The 17,492-nt window shown below is 45.2% G+C and overlaps 1 protein-coding gene across 1 annotated transcript in view; it reads left to right on the top strand.

Annotated features, from left to right (window-relative positions):
- LOC149339401 (cell adhesion molecule Dscam1-like) overlaps positions 1 to 17,492 on the top strand; it is a 272,801-nt gene that overhangs the window by 147,835 nt on the left and 107,474 nt on the right. Inside the window, exons 3-6 of the mRNA XM_089548180.1 lie at positions 1,889 to 2,047; positions 9,861 to 10,007; positions 10,757 to 10,874; positions 14,430 to 14,620. Of these exons, the coding sequence (XP_089404306.1) occupies positions 1,889 to 2,047; positions 9,861 to 10,007; positions 10,757 to 10,874; positions 14,430 to 14,620 (615 nt within the window). The remainder of the gene's footprint in view (positions 1 to 1,888; positions 2,048 to 9,860; positions 10,008 to 10,756; positions 10,875 to 14,429; positions 14,621 to 17,492) is intronic.

The following is a 17,492-nucleotide window of genomic DNA, read 5'->3' as shown; positions in this document are numbered from 1 at the left end:
CGGAGCGAGGACCCCTGCCGCCGGAAGCCAGCCACCGAATCGTGTAGCGATCGGCCCTCTTGTCTGGGCCTGGTTAGCGATGACCACGAGACCGACGGGCTCTCTTCGCTGGGCTTCTTTTGTGTATGCTTCTGAGCATTTTGTTCGTGCATTCGTCGGCAAGGTGGCGTTCTTTGGATAGAACTGTACTTTATCGCGGCATGGCCGAACGCTGTTCTCTCATGTACTACCCAGAGAAACGCACCCGATCGAGGCCTGCGCGAGAGCTGTGCAGCTATTAACGAAGGTCTGGCTGGGTTAACTAGCATGCTTGTCGTTTGGTAAAGTCAGCGGCACCTGGAGCGTGATCACGTATTTTGCTCCGCTGCTACTCATTCGGCTCTTTCGTTCTTTTGGCCATGCCATGAGCCAATACGCCCAACTATAACCGGTTTGGCATACGTCCGTTTATCGTTTTTTCTCTGCCCAAACTAATCAGAAAACAACTATCGAAAATTAATACTTTCTGACTATCTTTTCTTGCTGCGTTCCCAAAAGTGCTCAGGCAAAACTCTGACTGCAGATGCATCCTTTATCTCCATTTCATGGGATATTAATAGGTTCAAAACCATTATTCAAACCTTGGCGGAATGACTGCTGTTATTAAGGTAATAAAATGAGATGTGTTAAAAGATAGACATGTTTTACTGCCTCACAGACAAGCGCGAGGGAAGGAGAACTTTAACAAAATCATAACAACCGCAGGTCCACAGTGCGGGGTTACACTGTTGTTGTAATACGTAACTACGAAGGGACTGCACTATATTTATGTGTAGAGGTTAGCTCGGCATGTTTTCCACTTTGAATATTAAAAAAAAGCACTCTCCGTAAAATGATTTGAAATATGGCCTGAGTTAAACAAAGAAACGCTGGTAGCAACGCAATTTCACTGAGTGCAGTGCATGGCTTCAAGAAAGCCAATGCGATGGGCTTTGCAGAGAGAAACTGCAACGCAGGACATAAGTATGCAGTTGTGACACAGAACACGGCGGGCGACGTCAAGGGAAAGGACGCAGAGGAGGAAATCTTTTTCATCTTCGCTCAGTGAACAGAACCTTCTTACGACCAAAGAAACAGCGGAATACACCGATTCAATACTATTAACATCTTATAATGCTGCCGGTAATGCGGAATTGTTGTAAAAAGAAAGAAAAAGGTGGTGCATAGAAATCAACCCACCTCACAGCATCCTCTGTTTCAGCACACATGAGGCTTTATTGATTGCATAACGTCACATAACCAAAGCTAACGCGGGCCACCGCGGTGTCTCAGTGGTTATGGTGCTCGGCTGCTGGCCCGAAAGACGCGGGTTCGATCCTGACCGCGGCGGTTGAATTTCTACGGAGGAGAAATTCTAGAGGCGCGTGTACTGTGCCATGTCAGTGCACGTTAAAGAACCCCAGGTGATCGAAATTTTCGTAGCCATTCACTACGGCGTCCCTCATAGCCTGAGTCGCTTTGGGACGTTAAACCCCACAAACCAAACCAAACCAAAACTAACGCCGGGAGTACGCTCCCAGTGTGTGGCTACATTCTTAACACGAATACTCCTGTACGGGAGTAAAAAGTGATTAACCTAGCCCAGCGCACTCCCTTTTATAAAAGGTTGCACGCTATAGGACAGATTACTCTCTCTTGGCTTGGCGCTGAAGGGGAAGAAGAACAGCGGCTTCTGGTCGCCCAGGTGGTCGAAATGCTCGGCCTGTAAATTATGGTCGATTAAAAGTCGTTTACTACTACTACTACTCTCTCTTTACTCCTCTCTGTTTGTATTGTACAGAGAATGAGCGCGTACGCCTAAAGTATGTCCCCCTCATTGCGCCTCGCTTCCTGTGTCTCTCCCGCGCAGTGGTGGAGCAATACTACGAAGTGCAAGTCTACGACGAGTTCACCATTGCCGGGAACACGGCCGTTCTCCGCTGTCACGTACCGTCCTTCGTCCGAGACGACGTCGTCGTAGTCTCCTGGGAGCAGAAGCTGGCCGACAAGACGAGCGTCGTCGCAAACGGTCAGGCTGCTCTTTTTGTTGCTGCTGCTGGTGGTGGTGGTTTGTTTTCACCCCCTCACTTTCGCTTACCGCCTTGGCTGTTACTGTGTATTCTGTCGCGCGGCCTCTCCACTGAGCGAGGAAAATGCTTCCGGTTTTCTCTCGTCTCCTCCAGGGCCCGCCTGATTGAGTCGTTTCGCTGAAGAGCTTAATAAACAATGATTCGCGGCGCGGACACAGGCTCGTCCGCACCTCTTGGTCGTAACGAAGTAGCAAGAGGATCGGTGGAGACCGGACGCATTAAACACTGCGAGAAACCAGGGTCCGAGCTTAGCGGCAAAAAAAAAAAAAAAAGGTTAGGAGTGCAAGCGTGCTGACGTCGGCAGCATCAGGTGAACCGGAAAAAGTCGTTCTTTTGGGTTGCGCCGCTCACTTGGTCGCTTGGATGCAGCTGCTCCATTGGGTTTAGCGGTGCTACAGATCGTAGTGTGTCAGAGGTATTGATGGAAAGAAAAAAAAGGGGGGGGGGGGGGGGTAGAATAAACTGAGAAGAATGAAAAAAACTCTATTTTCTTTCTTTTTTTTTCGAGGTATGAAAAACTGGAAAAAAGGCTGGCCTGTGTAGTAGCAGTTAACGAATGTAATGAGGAAATATTCCGGTCAACAGTTAAAGTGCTACGGGCAGACAGCTGCTTAAAAAAGAGCGAAAAGTGCGGACTATTTCAGTAATAAGATTCAGCTGCAAAGTAATTCGAGGACTAAATGAATGCGGCAAGAAAGAATACTGGCCTACTATATTCACGTACAGTGCCTTATGCTTCCCGTTATAACTGAACTGGAGCCAAGACGATGTCAGAAACGTTTCGCAGTTTGGTGCAGCGTGAGAACGCGGCTACACATGACCAAAATTTGAAAAAGTGGATTTTTAAATAGGCCGCTATTTCTTCGTTAGCGCTTGTCTATGCACAAAAAATTTACTGCTTAAATATAGAGGAAAACTTGTAGTCCTTTCTGGGGCTGGAAACAATACAAAAATCCTGTTCTTAATTTCTGGAAAATTTTGAGCTGCTAACTCCAAAGGTGGGCATGATAAAGAAAAAGAACAGAGTGATCCCCTCAGAGAAGTTTCCTGCACTGAAAACAAAACGTACGTTAGGGGAGAGTCCTAGGTGTTACTGATCGCATATTTCTATATTTCTACACTCCACCTACCCCACTACACCGCCCCCCTTCTGCTTTCACCATCATTACCTAGATTACTTCAGACAAAAGCAAGTTAGATGCATTAGTGCAGCTATCCAGCTTTCTGGGGCTGGAAACAATACAAAAATCCTGTTCTTAATTTCTGGAAAATTTTGAGCTGCTAACTCCAAAGGTGGGCATGATAAAGAAAAAGAACAGAGTGATCCCCTCAGAGAAGTTTCCTGCACTGAAAACAAAACGTACGTTAGGGGAGAGTCCTAGGTGTTACTGATCGCATATTTCTATATTTCTACACTCCACCTACCCCACTACACCGCCCCCCTTCTGCTTTCACCATCATTACCTAGATTACTTCAGACAAAAGCAAGTTAGATGCATTAGTGCAGCTATCCAGCGTTTCGACATCGGGTAATGCTGGCTTATGATCACTCATCTACAGCTTTAAGTGGCTCTCATTGTCTTTAAATAGATGACAAACTCTTTGCCACTTCCAAGCTCTTCAATAACTTTTGAAATATTTACAGATATATACTATCCTTTTCCACTGGCGGCCTTTAACGTTAAGGGACCGGAATAGAGCAGAGTTGGCCAGGGAACAAACGCGGGGTGATCACTTGGTCTCCAATAAAAATGGCACTTACCCACTACGGGGGAGCGGCCACAACACAGGAAAGCAATGACACCCTAAGAAGATGAAAGAGGCTTGGGCAAGGCACGTATTCCGAAGGCAAGATACTGGATGTTGTTTAAGAATAACGGACTGAATTTCAAGAGAATGCAAGAGTAGCAGGGTGCGGAAGAAACCTAGGAGGGCGGATGAGATTAAGAAGTTAGCGGGGATTGGGTGGTCTCAGCTGGCATAGGACAGGGATTAATTCTACAGATATGGGAGAGGACTTATTCCTGTGGCGAGCGCAGCCAGGCTGATGATGGTTATGACCATCCTGCTTGCCTGTGACCGGTTTTCAGGGTAGTGCAGAGGATTAGCTTCGACGTAGCCACAAGAAAGTTTAACACGCCCTCCCAGTGTACGTTGGTAGAGTAGAAGGTGGACAGTAAGCGAAGATGCTTACGGCACAGAGCTTTTTCCTTCTTGCCTCTTCACCCCTTCATATTCGATCTCTAAAAGTCGCTCACCCAGCGAGTGCCTTGGCGGCGGCTCAAATGCTAGCCTTAGAAATTTAAAGGCTTCCAGATGGCACCGTTCTCTAGACGTCAAATCTGCCCCATTAGTGCATATCGTTTGTGGCAGTGGCTCATGCTCATCGACAGCATGCTACCGGATCTCACAACTTTATTAGATTGGCTCCCGGAACGACTGCAACCAGACGAAATCCCTGAAGCACCGTGTTGCACTCGCTGAGAAGATAGCCAGGTGTCCGACCGGCACTTCTTGCACCTTGTAATGTAGCTCCACACACGCACCTTGCTTCACCATGGCTGCGGGTGCACACAAACGTATCCCCCACAGATGCCACAAACAAAGCAAGCGGCAGTCTTTGGGAAACCAAAGCACGAGGAAATATTGAATGCATTCTTGGAAGAATTCTTAAAAATAGCACTTCGTTGTTAACCTCTCGGCGCCCCTGTTCATCAACAACGTGCATATACTTGTTTTGACTATATTTCAAGAGTTTGGATTATTTCTGAAAAAAAAAAAAAACTTGCTCCTTTCCTCATTTCTTTCTGACATTGAAAAATTCCGGAAATTTTGCATCTCAACTAAGATGCGACGCTGTAGTTATGAAACCTGTTATCCTTAAGCTAGTAACGTGCGTAGCTGATAATGGCATATGCATGACTGATGTAGAGAGAGTTTTATTATTCATAAGGTAAACGTAAAAACATCACTCAGTATATCAGCTAGGAAATAAACGATCATGCTTTGAGAAGCTTCGTGCTAAATATAATTAAAAAAACGCCATGGTGGCTCAGTGATTATGGGACTCTGCTGCTGGCCCGAAAGACGGGGGTTCAATCCTGACCTCAGTGCAAGTTAAAGAACTTCATGTGGTCGAAATTTTCCGGAGCCCTTCACTACGGCATCTTTCATAGCCTGAGTCGCTTTGGGACGTTGAATCCCATATACCAAACCAAACCAGACATCATTAAAGTATTAGATGTTAGGGCTCATGCGCGTGAAGCTTTAAGAAAGTGCCTAGTCAGAGATCACATTTGCCGAATAGATTATCTTAAAAATGACACTGAAAATTTTAACTCCATCATTGCTTTCACAGTCTAATGAATGCAAATAAAATTCATCCTGCAAATAGATATATATTGCGCTTTGCGTCACATATCGCGGCATGCTCTGGAAGTCAACTACAGAAAATACGATAAAAAGTGATTGGTAGCCTTTTAGGCGCTTGAAGGCTGTTCAAAAACGAAATGGAAAAGGTCGCGCCCAGGCATACAGCGATAAGTCCACGCAATAGCAGATTCCAGCTCTGCCCCGTCTGTGAGCAGGCAATTCATATGCACGAGATCCTCGAAGTGTATACAAAGCACCCAGTGCTGGCGCGCCACTGATTCCTCTTTTAAAAAATGACGAAATGCTTGGCGCCCAGCGGACGTGCATTTACATTTGTCTCGGCACTGCTCGCTCTGTCGTTGTGCAATGCGATTCCGTGTATGCGAAAGTAAACAAAACACAGATATAGTTTGAATAAACTCCAAATCGAGCTAAGCGAAGAAAAAAATTGTTTGCAGTTCAGTAAAAGGGCAAACATTTGCGTAGAATATATCAAGTGTTCGGATCCGAAGAGCTTTACATTATTCGTTCTTTACAGGGCCGTATATTGAGCAATCATGACCCCAGTGGCGTGGGACGTCATTTCTCTTTTTTCCATGGTTTAAAAACGAGGCTGAAATATTTTATTCCGTCAGAAAAATGGCGGAGGGAGGTTGGTTGCCTTAAAGCGAGAAGACTGGGTACTGAGTTACCGAGGAAACTCAACTTCTGCTCTGCCTCGGTCAGTAACATTTTTCTTTCCTTTTTTAAGTACAGTGATTTCAGAAGAGGCATTTTCTGTACCAAAAAGTTTTAGTAAAGAGCACTAGGGTCCATATTAATTTGGGAGTAAGCGTAGTATTCCTCCTGTGCTGAATCTGATCGCGCACTAGACGCTACCATAATTCGGGCCAGTCATGTACGGCCATTCCTATAATCCTTAGCCTGCCACGCAAACTCGCTTTAGACCCAGTTCTGTTGCGTTTGACCTATATAACGTTCTTCCGACCAAAGCTCAAATTATCTAACTCTTTTGGGGTCCGCGCCAGGCTAACCTGATTATTACCATAGTGTCAGTCCAGAATCGTACTTCCAGGTTCTTCACAACGCACTGCTCTTGTCATTTTCTCCTTTCAGTCTCTCGGCGCAAAATGTCTGTTGCAGTTACCCAAACCCGTATCCCTCTGTAAAGTAGCTCGTCTTCGTTTCTTTCAAGTATTTTTCACACTTATCCTGCAGTTAATCAAAAGATTACACGCTCGTTCGTGGTATTTTCCGCCAAAACATACCATCGCTGTTTACCCAGACTAAGCACACGCCATAATTGTGCGGAAATCGTTCTTCTTCAAGACTACCTGCTACTGTAGTGAATGTCCGACCGATGTGGCGACAATTATCAACCTTCTTTTCTTGAAATGCTCCACTGAAGAAGCTGGTCTGTTATAGTAAACCACTTTCTACCATTGTAAACAATGCATAATGTGTTCCCGTTGATATACACATCCTACCTGTAATGTCCCACCCAGGAAGTTATAGCCAGGAAGTTATAGATACAATCAAATTTCTGCTATCTCTGAACCTAGGCGATGTACCATGAGGGAGTTAGAAGGCTAGGCAAGCTTTCTTCCTGTCTTCAGTATCACAGCGTCTTGCAGTGTGACTTATTACCAATTGGCCCAATTCACTACCCTTCTATATTTTCCTTGAAACTGAAATGTAGCAGTATTTTTTCTAGCGGCCGCAAGGTCATGATCTTTCAGGGAAAAAAAAAAAACACTTCTTCTGTGAGGAAATGTGCACAAATCAACTACAAAATTACGCCGAAGAAAGCTTGGTATCAAGGAAAAAAAGCTTCTTAAATGTGCATTTTTCGAAAGATAAGCAGAACACGCGATTGGCGTTGTGATACCTTCGTGCTTTCAAATCTACCATGAATGGCAAAACACTAAAACAATTAAGGTGGATCCACAAATTTTCCTAGTTAACCTTGATTTCAAAGCAACTGGAAGCCACGGGAAAGACAAAGAAAAATAAAAACAAGCATTTATTTTGAGAGGATCAAAAGGCTTCATTAAAAGGGGGGAAACGCGCTCAGTGTGTGACACCTGCGAAACCGACACCGATAGCGGCGCTTTTGTGGGGCCCAGAGAAATTAAATCAGTAGCGAAGGGAAGTACCTTTCCACAACGAGTGCTCGCTTGACTGCCAGCTACTACGCTCTTCGCCTTTTGAAAAAATACAAAGAAAAGTTCTGTGGTCGTTTAAATCACGGCCTATTTACCGAGCACAATAAAAAATTTCCTCTCTGGCGCGTCGACGGTATTCCGCAAAAGAATAAATGGTTTTTTATTCTAATTTCGTCTTTTATTATTTTTTATCTATTTAAATAAGCGGCAAAGCGGAATCGGCACTAGAGAAAAAGGCTTAAACGCTGTGACTGCGCTCAGCTTCTCATCTCGTCGCTTGGGCAAGAGGGTTGGTTGCACAATGTTACGGCCACTTGTGCAGAACGCCCCCCCCCCCCCTCCCCCACCCGTCCTCTCAATGAAATTAATAAGACATGGACCATCCCTTTAGGGAAAGGCATTCTCTCATGGCTGAACTACTATTTCAAGAGAAGGCAAATAAGGTGGCATGGCAGTGAAGACAGGCACGCATATTTACTTCAAAAGTGAGCTGTGCATTAGGCGAGCCTTAAGTAAAAGAAAGAAAAAAAAATCTAAGTATTTGCTACAGCCGTACGCAGAGGCGGCTGTTGTCGATTCAGAACGCCGGAACTCTCAGTCGCATTCCGCTTTAGGACGACACAGAACTTAGCAGGCAACTCGAATACATCATCGTGATCCTTCGCTAATATGCACTAAATAACTCGACCTTCATGGTAAAATAGTCACTGACGACACTCCACGCCGGTGGTGATTAGGAAATGTGAAAAACGAAGACAAGTTAAAATAAAATCTTGATCAGCTGTAAAGAATAATTCCAATCATATTGATTATCGCTTTTCGTCATCGGATAAAGAGCCGCCACACCCATGTTAGCGGCCCGTATACCAGCTAGAGACACGTAGGGAATGTGAATAGTGCACAGTTCAGAGAAAAAGAGTTTCTTCTCTACCAGTCGTGAATATCACGACAGTCTTAGACCTTTACGTTTTGTTTTGAACAGGTCCTGATTATTCGGAGGTCTCTCTTCTACTTATTGTCTCTCCTTTAAACAAAATTTTAAAAAGTGCGATTCTTGGCTATTTTTTTTTTTTTGCGCCTATGTCGTAAGTTTGAAAAGTATCAACCACAGGGGCGAGATAAAGGAGAGGGAATCGGCCTTGTCATTAATGAAGCCGTGCTCATCTGTCCGACGTAGGGTCAAGAAGTGTGTCTGTTTCCATCGCTTTTATGAGTAGTTTTTAGTCAACCATTTAAACAGGAACGCAAAGCAAAATATTATGGCCGGGCAAAGCTGCTCAATGGACGACACAATTTCTAGGTATATAACAGAACTACCCACAGTATTTTGATGAAAACGTAAGCGCACAAAAAGACAGGGACACGCGAGAGACACGAGACAAAGCGCTAACTTGCAAATAAATTTTAGTGACTACATAGAGATGTATACATACTGAAGCAAGTACAACAAAACAAAGTAAAACACGCATGCGCGAGCCAGTTCCATCCACGAACGCCATTTTTTCATCCGAGAGATTAATAATCGGTGCACCGACGCACTCGGCTGCCTTTTTTGAATCATTCTTGCTTCCCCGCATGTGTCGGTCCTTGCTCTAGCTTCAACCGTGCACTCACTGAACAAAGGCTTGCAAGTTTTGCTGGGGTAATCATGGCAGTGCTCCGACAGGTGACCGGTTCTTGGTTGCGCCACACTGCCCTTCTGTTCAGCTACTTTCATTTAGGCATCTGGATGTGTCCGACGCAGAGCCGACCACGATTATGAGCAACCAACTAGCCTAAGAAGCAACCTTTTTGCACCCACTGGAGTCTTTTGTTGTTGTTGTTGTTGTTGTTGTTGTTCTTGTTCACTTGGAGCTCCGTTCAGCTTTTCGTAAGTGAGGAAAATTCGGAGATAAACCCATCATTAAATGAAAAAAAAAGGAAAGAAACAAGAACAGACAAGTCGCACCTCACCAATGCCAAAGTCCTGATCTAAGTACGCGCATGGCAAGTGAACGTCATACGGCCGGCTCAATGAACGCGTGAAAGCGCCAAAGTCTCCGTCAAAGGTTTCTAGCCCACTGCAACATTGGCTGGAGCGGGAACGCTGCCGACGGGTCGCACTAGAAATATTAACGCTAGGGTTTCAAAAAACTTCCTTGAAGTGATGGTAAGAACGAGGGTGATGGACCTGCGACGGCTGTGAAAGGTGAATGAAAGTTCTCTCTCTTTGCAGGCGGCCGCATGAGTGTGTTCCCCAGCGGCGAACTGCAAGTGCGGCGTGTTCAGCAGTCGGACGCGGCCGCAGACTTTCGCTGTCGCACATGGCACCGGCTGACCGGGGAAACAAAACTCAGCTCTTACGGCAGACTCGTCGTGACAGGTGAAAATTGCTGCCCCTGATTCAATTCTTCTCTTTCATCCCGCCCGAGAGAAAAAATGCTGCATGATATAATAACCTCATTCAGGCTTTGTCATACAAATGTCATACAATTTGCATAATATTATAGACATTTTGTATTACAAATTCACGTTCGGGTAAAAATGTATCAAATTGCTATGACACTTGTATAATGAATGTATAGCACTCTATGACAAACCTGAGTGGGTTTATTGCATTATGCAACTTTTCACTAATGTTTTAATGTTTGCAGAATATTAGCAGTAGCGTGAAAGTGGTTGTCGCCGATTTCCATACTCTCCCCCCCCCCCCCCCCAACCCCCTAAAAAAAAGAAAACACAGCTAGTAAGTGCAGCAAAGCAATGCATTGTTAGAAAAGTTATTAATGGACTTGCCCCCTTTTTTCCCCGAACACATTTACTTCGCCGTACTTGTAAATGGCTTCGACTGGCAAACTTTAGAGTATAAAGAGCTACCAATTTCTGCTGAGCTCCTTTCGGAAACGCTTTCAAGGACCAGCGTCCGGATGTCAAGATTAGCACGCGAGGCATGATTTTTTGTGACAGCATTTTACAGCTAGCTAATAGGAGTGAGCAGATGGGATATTCTGACGGTCATCAAATGAGGCGCAGCACTGCTCGTGAATAATGCGTGTGGCATTGCTCCTGCTGTTCGTAATACAAGGCGACAAGACTATTTTTTCTTGGTATTTTCCTCAACAATATTCGCAGATCTAAAGGTGAATGTGCCGCCGCGAATCACCAACGTGCGGTCGTCCGTGGTGGCAAATGAAGGCGACTCCGTGGAACTACCTTGTGCCGCCCAAGGCTACCCTCCTCCCAAGTACTTGTGAGTTGTTTTGCTTAATCTCTCTTTGCGTGTGCGCGTGTGCGTGCGTGTGCGTGCGTGCGTGCGTGTGCGTGCGTGCGTGTGCGTGCGCGTGTGCGTGCGCGTGTGCGTGCGTTCGTGTGTGTGTGCGTGCGTGCGTTCGTGTGTGCGTGCGTGTGTGTGTGTGTGTGTGCGTGTGTGTGTGTGTGTGTGTGTGTGTGTGTGTGTGTGTGTGTGTGTGTGCGCGCGCGCGCGCGCGTGTGCGCGTTCGTGTGCGTGCGCGCGTGCGTGTGCATGCGTGTGGGTGCGTGTGCGTGTGCGTGTGCGTGCGCGTGCGCGTGCGTGCGTGCGTGCGTGCGTGCGTGCGTGCGTGCGTGCGTGCGTCTGCGCCCGCGGGTCTTGCGAGAGCATGAAATGCTTGACTGCTTAAAACCAGTATATAGCCAAGTATACGCTTCGTTAAAGGAAACAATTTTATTTTACTCCACGTTTGGATCGCAAGACCGATCTTTTACAAGATATATATATCTTCGTTTCTCTGATTTATCATACTTTCAAAAGAAATCGCATTTGGTGAGAGAAAAAAAAGAAGTCAAAGTTCATGTACAGGATTAAGAAAAATTTATGAAACATCCTGGCATGTAAATATAGTCTTTCATCCGTATATACTTCAGCTACACTGGAAATGAGGTACACCTCGTAATGTTTTGGCAGAAATAAATCTGTACACCTACAACATCATTTACGACTTGCTCGTTTGTAGGATTAAGAAAAATTTATGAAACATCCTGGCATGTAAATATATTCTTTCATCCGTATATACTTCAGCTACACTGGAAATGAGATACACCTCGTAATGTTATGGCAGAAGTAAATCTGTACACCTACATCATTTACGTCTTGCTCATTTGTAGGATTAAGAAAAATTTATTAAACATCCTGGCATGTAAATATAGTCTTTCATCCGTATATACTTCAGCTACGCTGCAAATCAGGTACACCTCGTAACGTTTTGGCAGCAGTAAATCTGTACACCTACAACAACATTTACGTTTTGCTCATTCTTCTTAATTTGGTCGTTCTTCTAATATTTATATCTTCGCCGCAGCTGTCAGGGTATCGTTGCTCTATAAGATATAGGTATAAGGATATATATATCCTTATACATATATATGTATATGTATTTACTCTTGCAATTTAACCAGCACAGAATGCATCACGCGAAAAGCCAGACCCCCACGATCCGCGTCTTGCGTACAGCGTTATCAAGCACAGTTCCGACGGGATGCAGGAGAAAACGGGGAGAGCGGGTTCCGATACTTCTTGCACGAAAGAGAAAGCTGTAAAAAATAAATAAGTAATAGCGGTGCAAAATCCTCACCCCTTCTGGAGAAAGTTTCAAAGAAGTCACGAAAGGAAGCGCTGTCAATTGCCAGAAGAAGGATACCCGGAGGAGGCAAAAAATAAAAGGCGGGAAATGCGGGAACGCTGCGGAAAACTGAGACGGCTACGCAATGCCGGGGAAGGATGGAAACAAGAAAAAAAAAAGAAAGAGATCGCCGGTCTCCCGCGAGGTGCGGCTGGACTCGTGAAGAGAAAGACCGTCGGTCAGAAGAAGGCCACGTAGGGGACCTCCGCCAACGCTCTGGCGGCGGTGTTGCAGAAAGAAAGAAGAAAGGCGAATTGGGCCGAGAAGTAAGGAGTGGGAGAGAGAGAGAAGGAGAGAAGTGGGTGAAAAAGGGAACCCGATGGCGTCCCGCGTATTTTCCCAGTCTCCCGCGCCGTCCGACGCCGCAGTCTCTTGATGGATGGAGACAGAGAGCCTCTTCACTTCCTCGCGTGCGCTCCCCCGCTGCCACCGCCGTCGTCCGAGAAGCGAGCGCTGGCGTCTTCTTCTCCGTGCGCGGGACCTCGCGCTGCCCTTTCGGGGGCCACGTGCATAACATGTCGCGCTGCTGTCAATATCCATACCCTTCAGCGCTCTCACGTTTCTCTCCGAAGCGCCCGAGACGAGCGACGAAGCACTCGCTTCTTATCGTCCGTCCTCCTTCTGCCCTCGTTCGCGCAACTCTTCACCTCTTCGTCCTGTTCCTCCTCCCTCGTCCTTCTCTTTCTATCTTTCATTCTCTTCGTCCTCATTCTTCTTCCTTACGCGCCGCTCTCTTTCTTTTCTCTTCGTCTCGCTGCCTTCCTGCCCGGCTGGTCCACCGCACACGCTCCGGCGCGGACCCACAATACGTGTGTTGGACGCCCCGACGCGTCCCTATCTTCGCGGGAAGGGGTCTCGACTTTCACGCCGCGAACAAAATAGCCCCGGCGCGTCGGCCGAGGAGCTGCCGTTGTCGTCTGGGCCTTGCCTGCGGTTGGGATCGATTGAATTTGAAATAGGCTTGGAGATCGCGCTCGCAATCCCCCCGCCGGGGGTTGAAGAAAGAAACAAAAATGAAATATACAAGCGAGGTGGTGGTGGTTAGACCCACAGAAAAAGGAAAAAATACAGCGCGCGCATATATCGACACACACTATCGAATTTGCAATGTGAATTGCCCAGAGGAGTGACAGCCCACCGCGGGATAGATTATCCTGGCCCTCCGAGATCAGGAGTAGCGTAAACAAAACATAAAGAAGAGTAAAAAAAAAGAAAATGTCATCAGCAAAGAAACACGACCCGAATTTCCCACTGTGAGTCTTGACGCCACGAAGTGAACCAGCTCAGTGCATGCGCCGTAAGCTTGGTGTGAAGAACCAGTCTACTTGGAGAATAAATCAAGCGATGACCATATTCTCTCTCGGTTTTAGGCACTAAAAAATGGTCCCGAAACTTGAGTAGAATGCAAGTGCAAAGCGACTGTGGCTCTGAAATCATAAGACGTTGTTTCAATTAGCGCGTTGTTAATATATATTTGTTCAAATCCGAACAGTCATAAGTTCTCTCTCTCTCTCTCTCTTTTTTTTTTTTGACGACAATACGTTGGAAAGCAACAAGCCGTGAACCGGTCGCCTCAGAATTTTTGAGGTTCTTTTCTCGCCTAAACAGACCTAGAAAAGGAAGCAGGATCGAACGCGGACAGACGTGCTTCCCACGCTAAGTTCGATTTTAGTTAGTTGGTAATTAAGATCACACAACACTGATTTGTCTTATGTGTTTCCTTCATCTGCAGTCGCCTTTTTCGCCGTTTTGTTGTTTCAATGAACATGATTTACTTCGACCAAGCTAAGCGTTCCTTGTTATTACCTTTAATTTCTCGCTGACCGTGTCCTGTTCATGGCCGACTAAGAGCAGCGACATGAGCGAAAGCATGGAGTGGTTTTTATTACATATTTGAATGCGGCTGCAGAGGAGAAAAGCGCGAAAGGTTAACGCGGTATCGGTACAGCCCTTGGAAGATTTGTGTAACGCGAGCTGAGTTTTTTCATTTTTTTTCTTTTATTTCTTCGTGTTTTAACGTGTCGTGTTCAGTTTATTAAGCCTGTTTACGTTTTAGCTATTTACCTCGCGTGATGGCGATGAAGCAGTACTTCCTGTAACGTGTTGAGTCATTATTTGCTTTCGCTTTCTTCGCTTCCTGACTTCAGGTGGGAAAGACTGACGTCAGCCGACAACGCCAGCCCGCATCACCCTGTCCTCGTGGGGAGCTCGAGACACGAGCCGTCGGAGGGCTCGCTGCTGATACGCAAGGTGGAGGCTCAGGACGCAGGCAAATACCTGTGCCTCGTCAGCAACGCAGTCGGCGAGGAGCGTGCCACCATCACGCTCGACGTGCGATGTGAGCGGACTCTGCACTCCTCAAAATTCTAACGTACTGGTTAATGCGCAGGATATTTTTCGTTTTCATTTTTTTTTTGGATCAGACCGTGGATCAGAACAGGTCTTTAAACCTTGAAGAAAGGTCGCAAAGTGCATTTTTGTAAAAAAAAAAAAGAGCTTGCATATAGAACCAGCGAATAACAATGCTGCAACTAGCATACGAAGTTGACTTGATTTCGGTTCCGTTTGTAGCAAACTGAACAAATATCGGTATGACAAACCAAAGCTGTTACCCACACCTGACAAAAGCCTCTCCGAGAAACTCATTGTATTATGCCATCATCAGCCTTCATTCGCACTTTCCTTTTCCTCCTCTTCCCTTTCCCCTGTGTGGAGTAGCAGGCCAGGGCCATGTTACCACCGGCCGACCTCTCCACCTTTCCCTCATTAAAATTCCTTTCTCTCTCTCTCACAGAACAATAACAACAGGACACCGTTATTGACAAATATTGTCTTGTACAGCATGGAAACCAGAAGGAATACATTTATGCGAACATTGTGCACAAAAATTAACAAATAAAATGACAAAATGCGTTAAAAAAAATAAAGTTGACTCACATATTGTGCAACGAATGAACTAACAAGAGAATGAAAAGTGGTTGCCCGTGGTTTGGGGGAAACAGAACAAAGTTATCGAAGGTCAGAGAAACAGACATGCAATTACAGAAAAATTACAGGATGAAATAATGCATTAACGACCACGAACAGTAGGGAACTATTCGACGAGAAAATCATGAGCCATGTTCATAAATTATTTCTTACTGTATCGTCTGTATTAGTGTACTATGCCCGGATAAATATTTTATGTTTGTGATATTTGGTTGTATGCAGCATACCTCATAATACAAGTGGCGTAGCTTGTAAACAGCATTAGTTATTGAGTATTTTACACGATATCGTAAAGGTCTTGTTCTGCTGAAAACCCAACGGCGTTCGTTGTCCTGCGTCAGTCGGTAAAAATCGCAGAAGTTTCAATTAACGCCAACAATTTGGGAAAGGATCCAAATGAAGGCAAAATTAGCGAGGAGGTTCCTCTACTGCGGTATTTCAAAATATAGAAGCAATTCATTAAGAGAAATTAGCCGGCATCGCAGCAGAGTACTTGCCTCTCCAGTGCACATAACACGCCGAAATAGCCAAAATTTGTTGTGCCACAGCGCCAAGGGCAACCGCGCTTTCGAAATTCTAAAAACTGATATGGATATTACTTCTGGTGGGCTACACGCCTATCAATACTTAAGGAGCCCAACAGTAGTAGTTAAAAAGTTACCTTTTCAATGTTAGTAACCATCCTGCTATCTATCACGTCTTATCTGTATTCTGATGTAATACATTACCTACAGTGCGATTTCAAAAAATTGTTCTTCAACTCAAACAGCCTATTTGTAAAAATATAGAAAGCATTAGGTAAAACAACCTGTATATGCGCGTGGCCTATATAAGGTGTTGCAAATTATTCGATACAAATTTTTCTTTTAAAAGCTGTGACTGATACTTCTGTGAAGTCTATGCAGGTGGACTGAGCGGAAATCATATTAAAATGCAAATAAAATACAACTGACTAACAAAAAAATGAATACGCTTTTAACGTATTGGTTTTAGAACACGAGATTACGCTGCGAAATTGAAAGCTGTCAACGTCGAAAGCATGCGCAGATTGTAGTTCGGAATACTGAATTTTCTTTTACTTTCTTGTGTATGTCTAATATTTTTTTTATAAAATAGTATAAAAAAAGAAAAACAATGTACCGCTGCAGCAAGGAGGGAGAGAAGTACTCACCTTTACTGCCCTCGCACTTGGATGAGCTATCAGTACGGCAATGGTACCAATACCATCATCATAAGCCCAGGCATGTCTTCAGACGCAACTTCGTTAGCACTGCTTCTGATTAACTTTGACTTGGTGCCGACAGTCAGGTAAAGTTAACGAATGCCGTCAGTACCGAATACCCGCAAACGAGCTAGTACCCGTATTCTTGAGGAATCAGAGCGGTGTTTAGAGCCTAAAATGTATGGTCATCAGAAGTTGACGCAGGTTCGCCGCCAAATGAATGCTCTTCAAACCACGTTTAATAAGAACGTGGTGGGTCAAAAATAAATAAATAACGTGCAGCCTTTTCTTCTCCAATTTACTCAAAAGGGGCATAGCTGCATAATATGTTCGCGCAATGCTGCACACTGTAGCTGCAAACTGTGGAAGCGAATCTTGAGACAGAATACTTCAATGAAACATTTCGGCGCAAAGTTAGTGCAAAGCGCGAAGCGAAGTGTGTAAACTGAACATTTCAGCGAAGTATGAGCACCATGTTTTTTTCTACAAGCAAAGGCCAAAGAAAGAATGAATTCCTAAAGAGAGCCGATGCGGGTTGGCTTGTTAGTACATGTTTACGGACAGGATGTAACAGCGCTTAAGACGTGCCAAATGAAACAATACACACACTGCTGATTCGGTTGCTGACTTGCAACCGAATGATTTATTGCAAGCTGTGAGGCAGCATACGAAGGAAACAAGGCGAGTAAAAATGACAGGAAAGCTTCACAACGGCACAACCGGGAGGAATAATTCAGCGCCATTGATTAAGACGGATTAAGCGTCCGTGATGAATCGTCACTGATTAAGATCGACTACGTAAGCACGCCGAAGATATAGAGAACAAGTCACGTAGAAACCATCTACCCATACAGAGTGCTAAAAGCGAAAATCATGGAGCAGACGATACCTCGAGGCTCGATTCCGAGGCCTGCAATATGCATAAAAGTAATGACGCCTGTATCAGCAGCCCATCGATAGCTCTTTTCACACAAGAGTGTGCACTTCTTAACCACGGACG

This window comes from Amblyomma mixtum, chromosome 6, assembly GCF_055824585.1.
Source record: "Amblyomma mixtum isolate Tamu chromosome 6, ASM5582458v1, whole genome shotgun sequence".
Taxonomy (NCBI): domain Eukaryota; kingdom Metazoa; phylum Arthropoda; class Arachnida; order Ixodida; family Ixodidae; genus Amblyomma; species Amblyomma mixtum.
The sequence above is the reverse complement of the archived record's forward strand: the minus strand, read 5'-3'. Positions and strand labels throughout refer to the sequence as shown.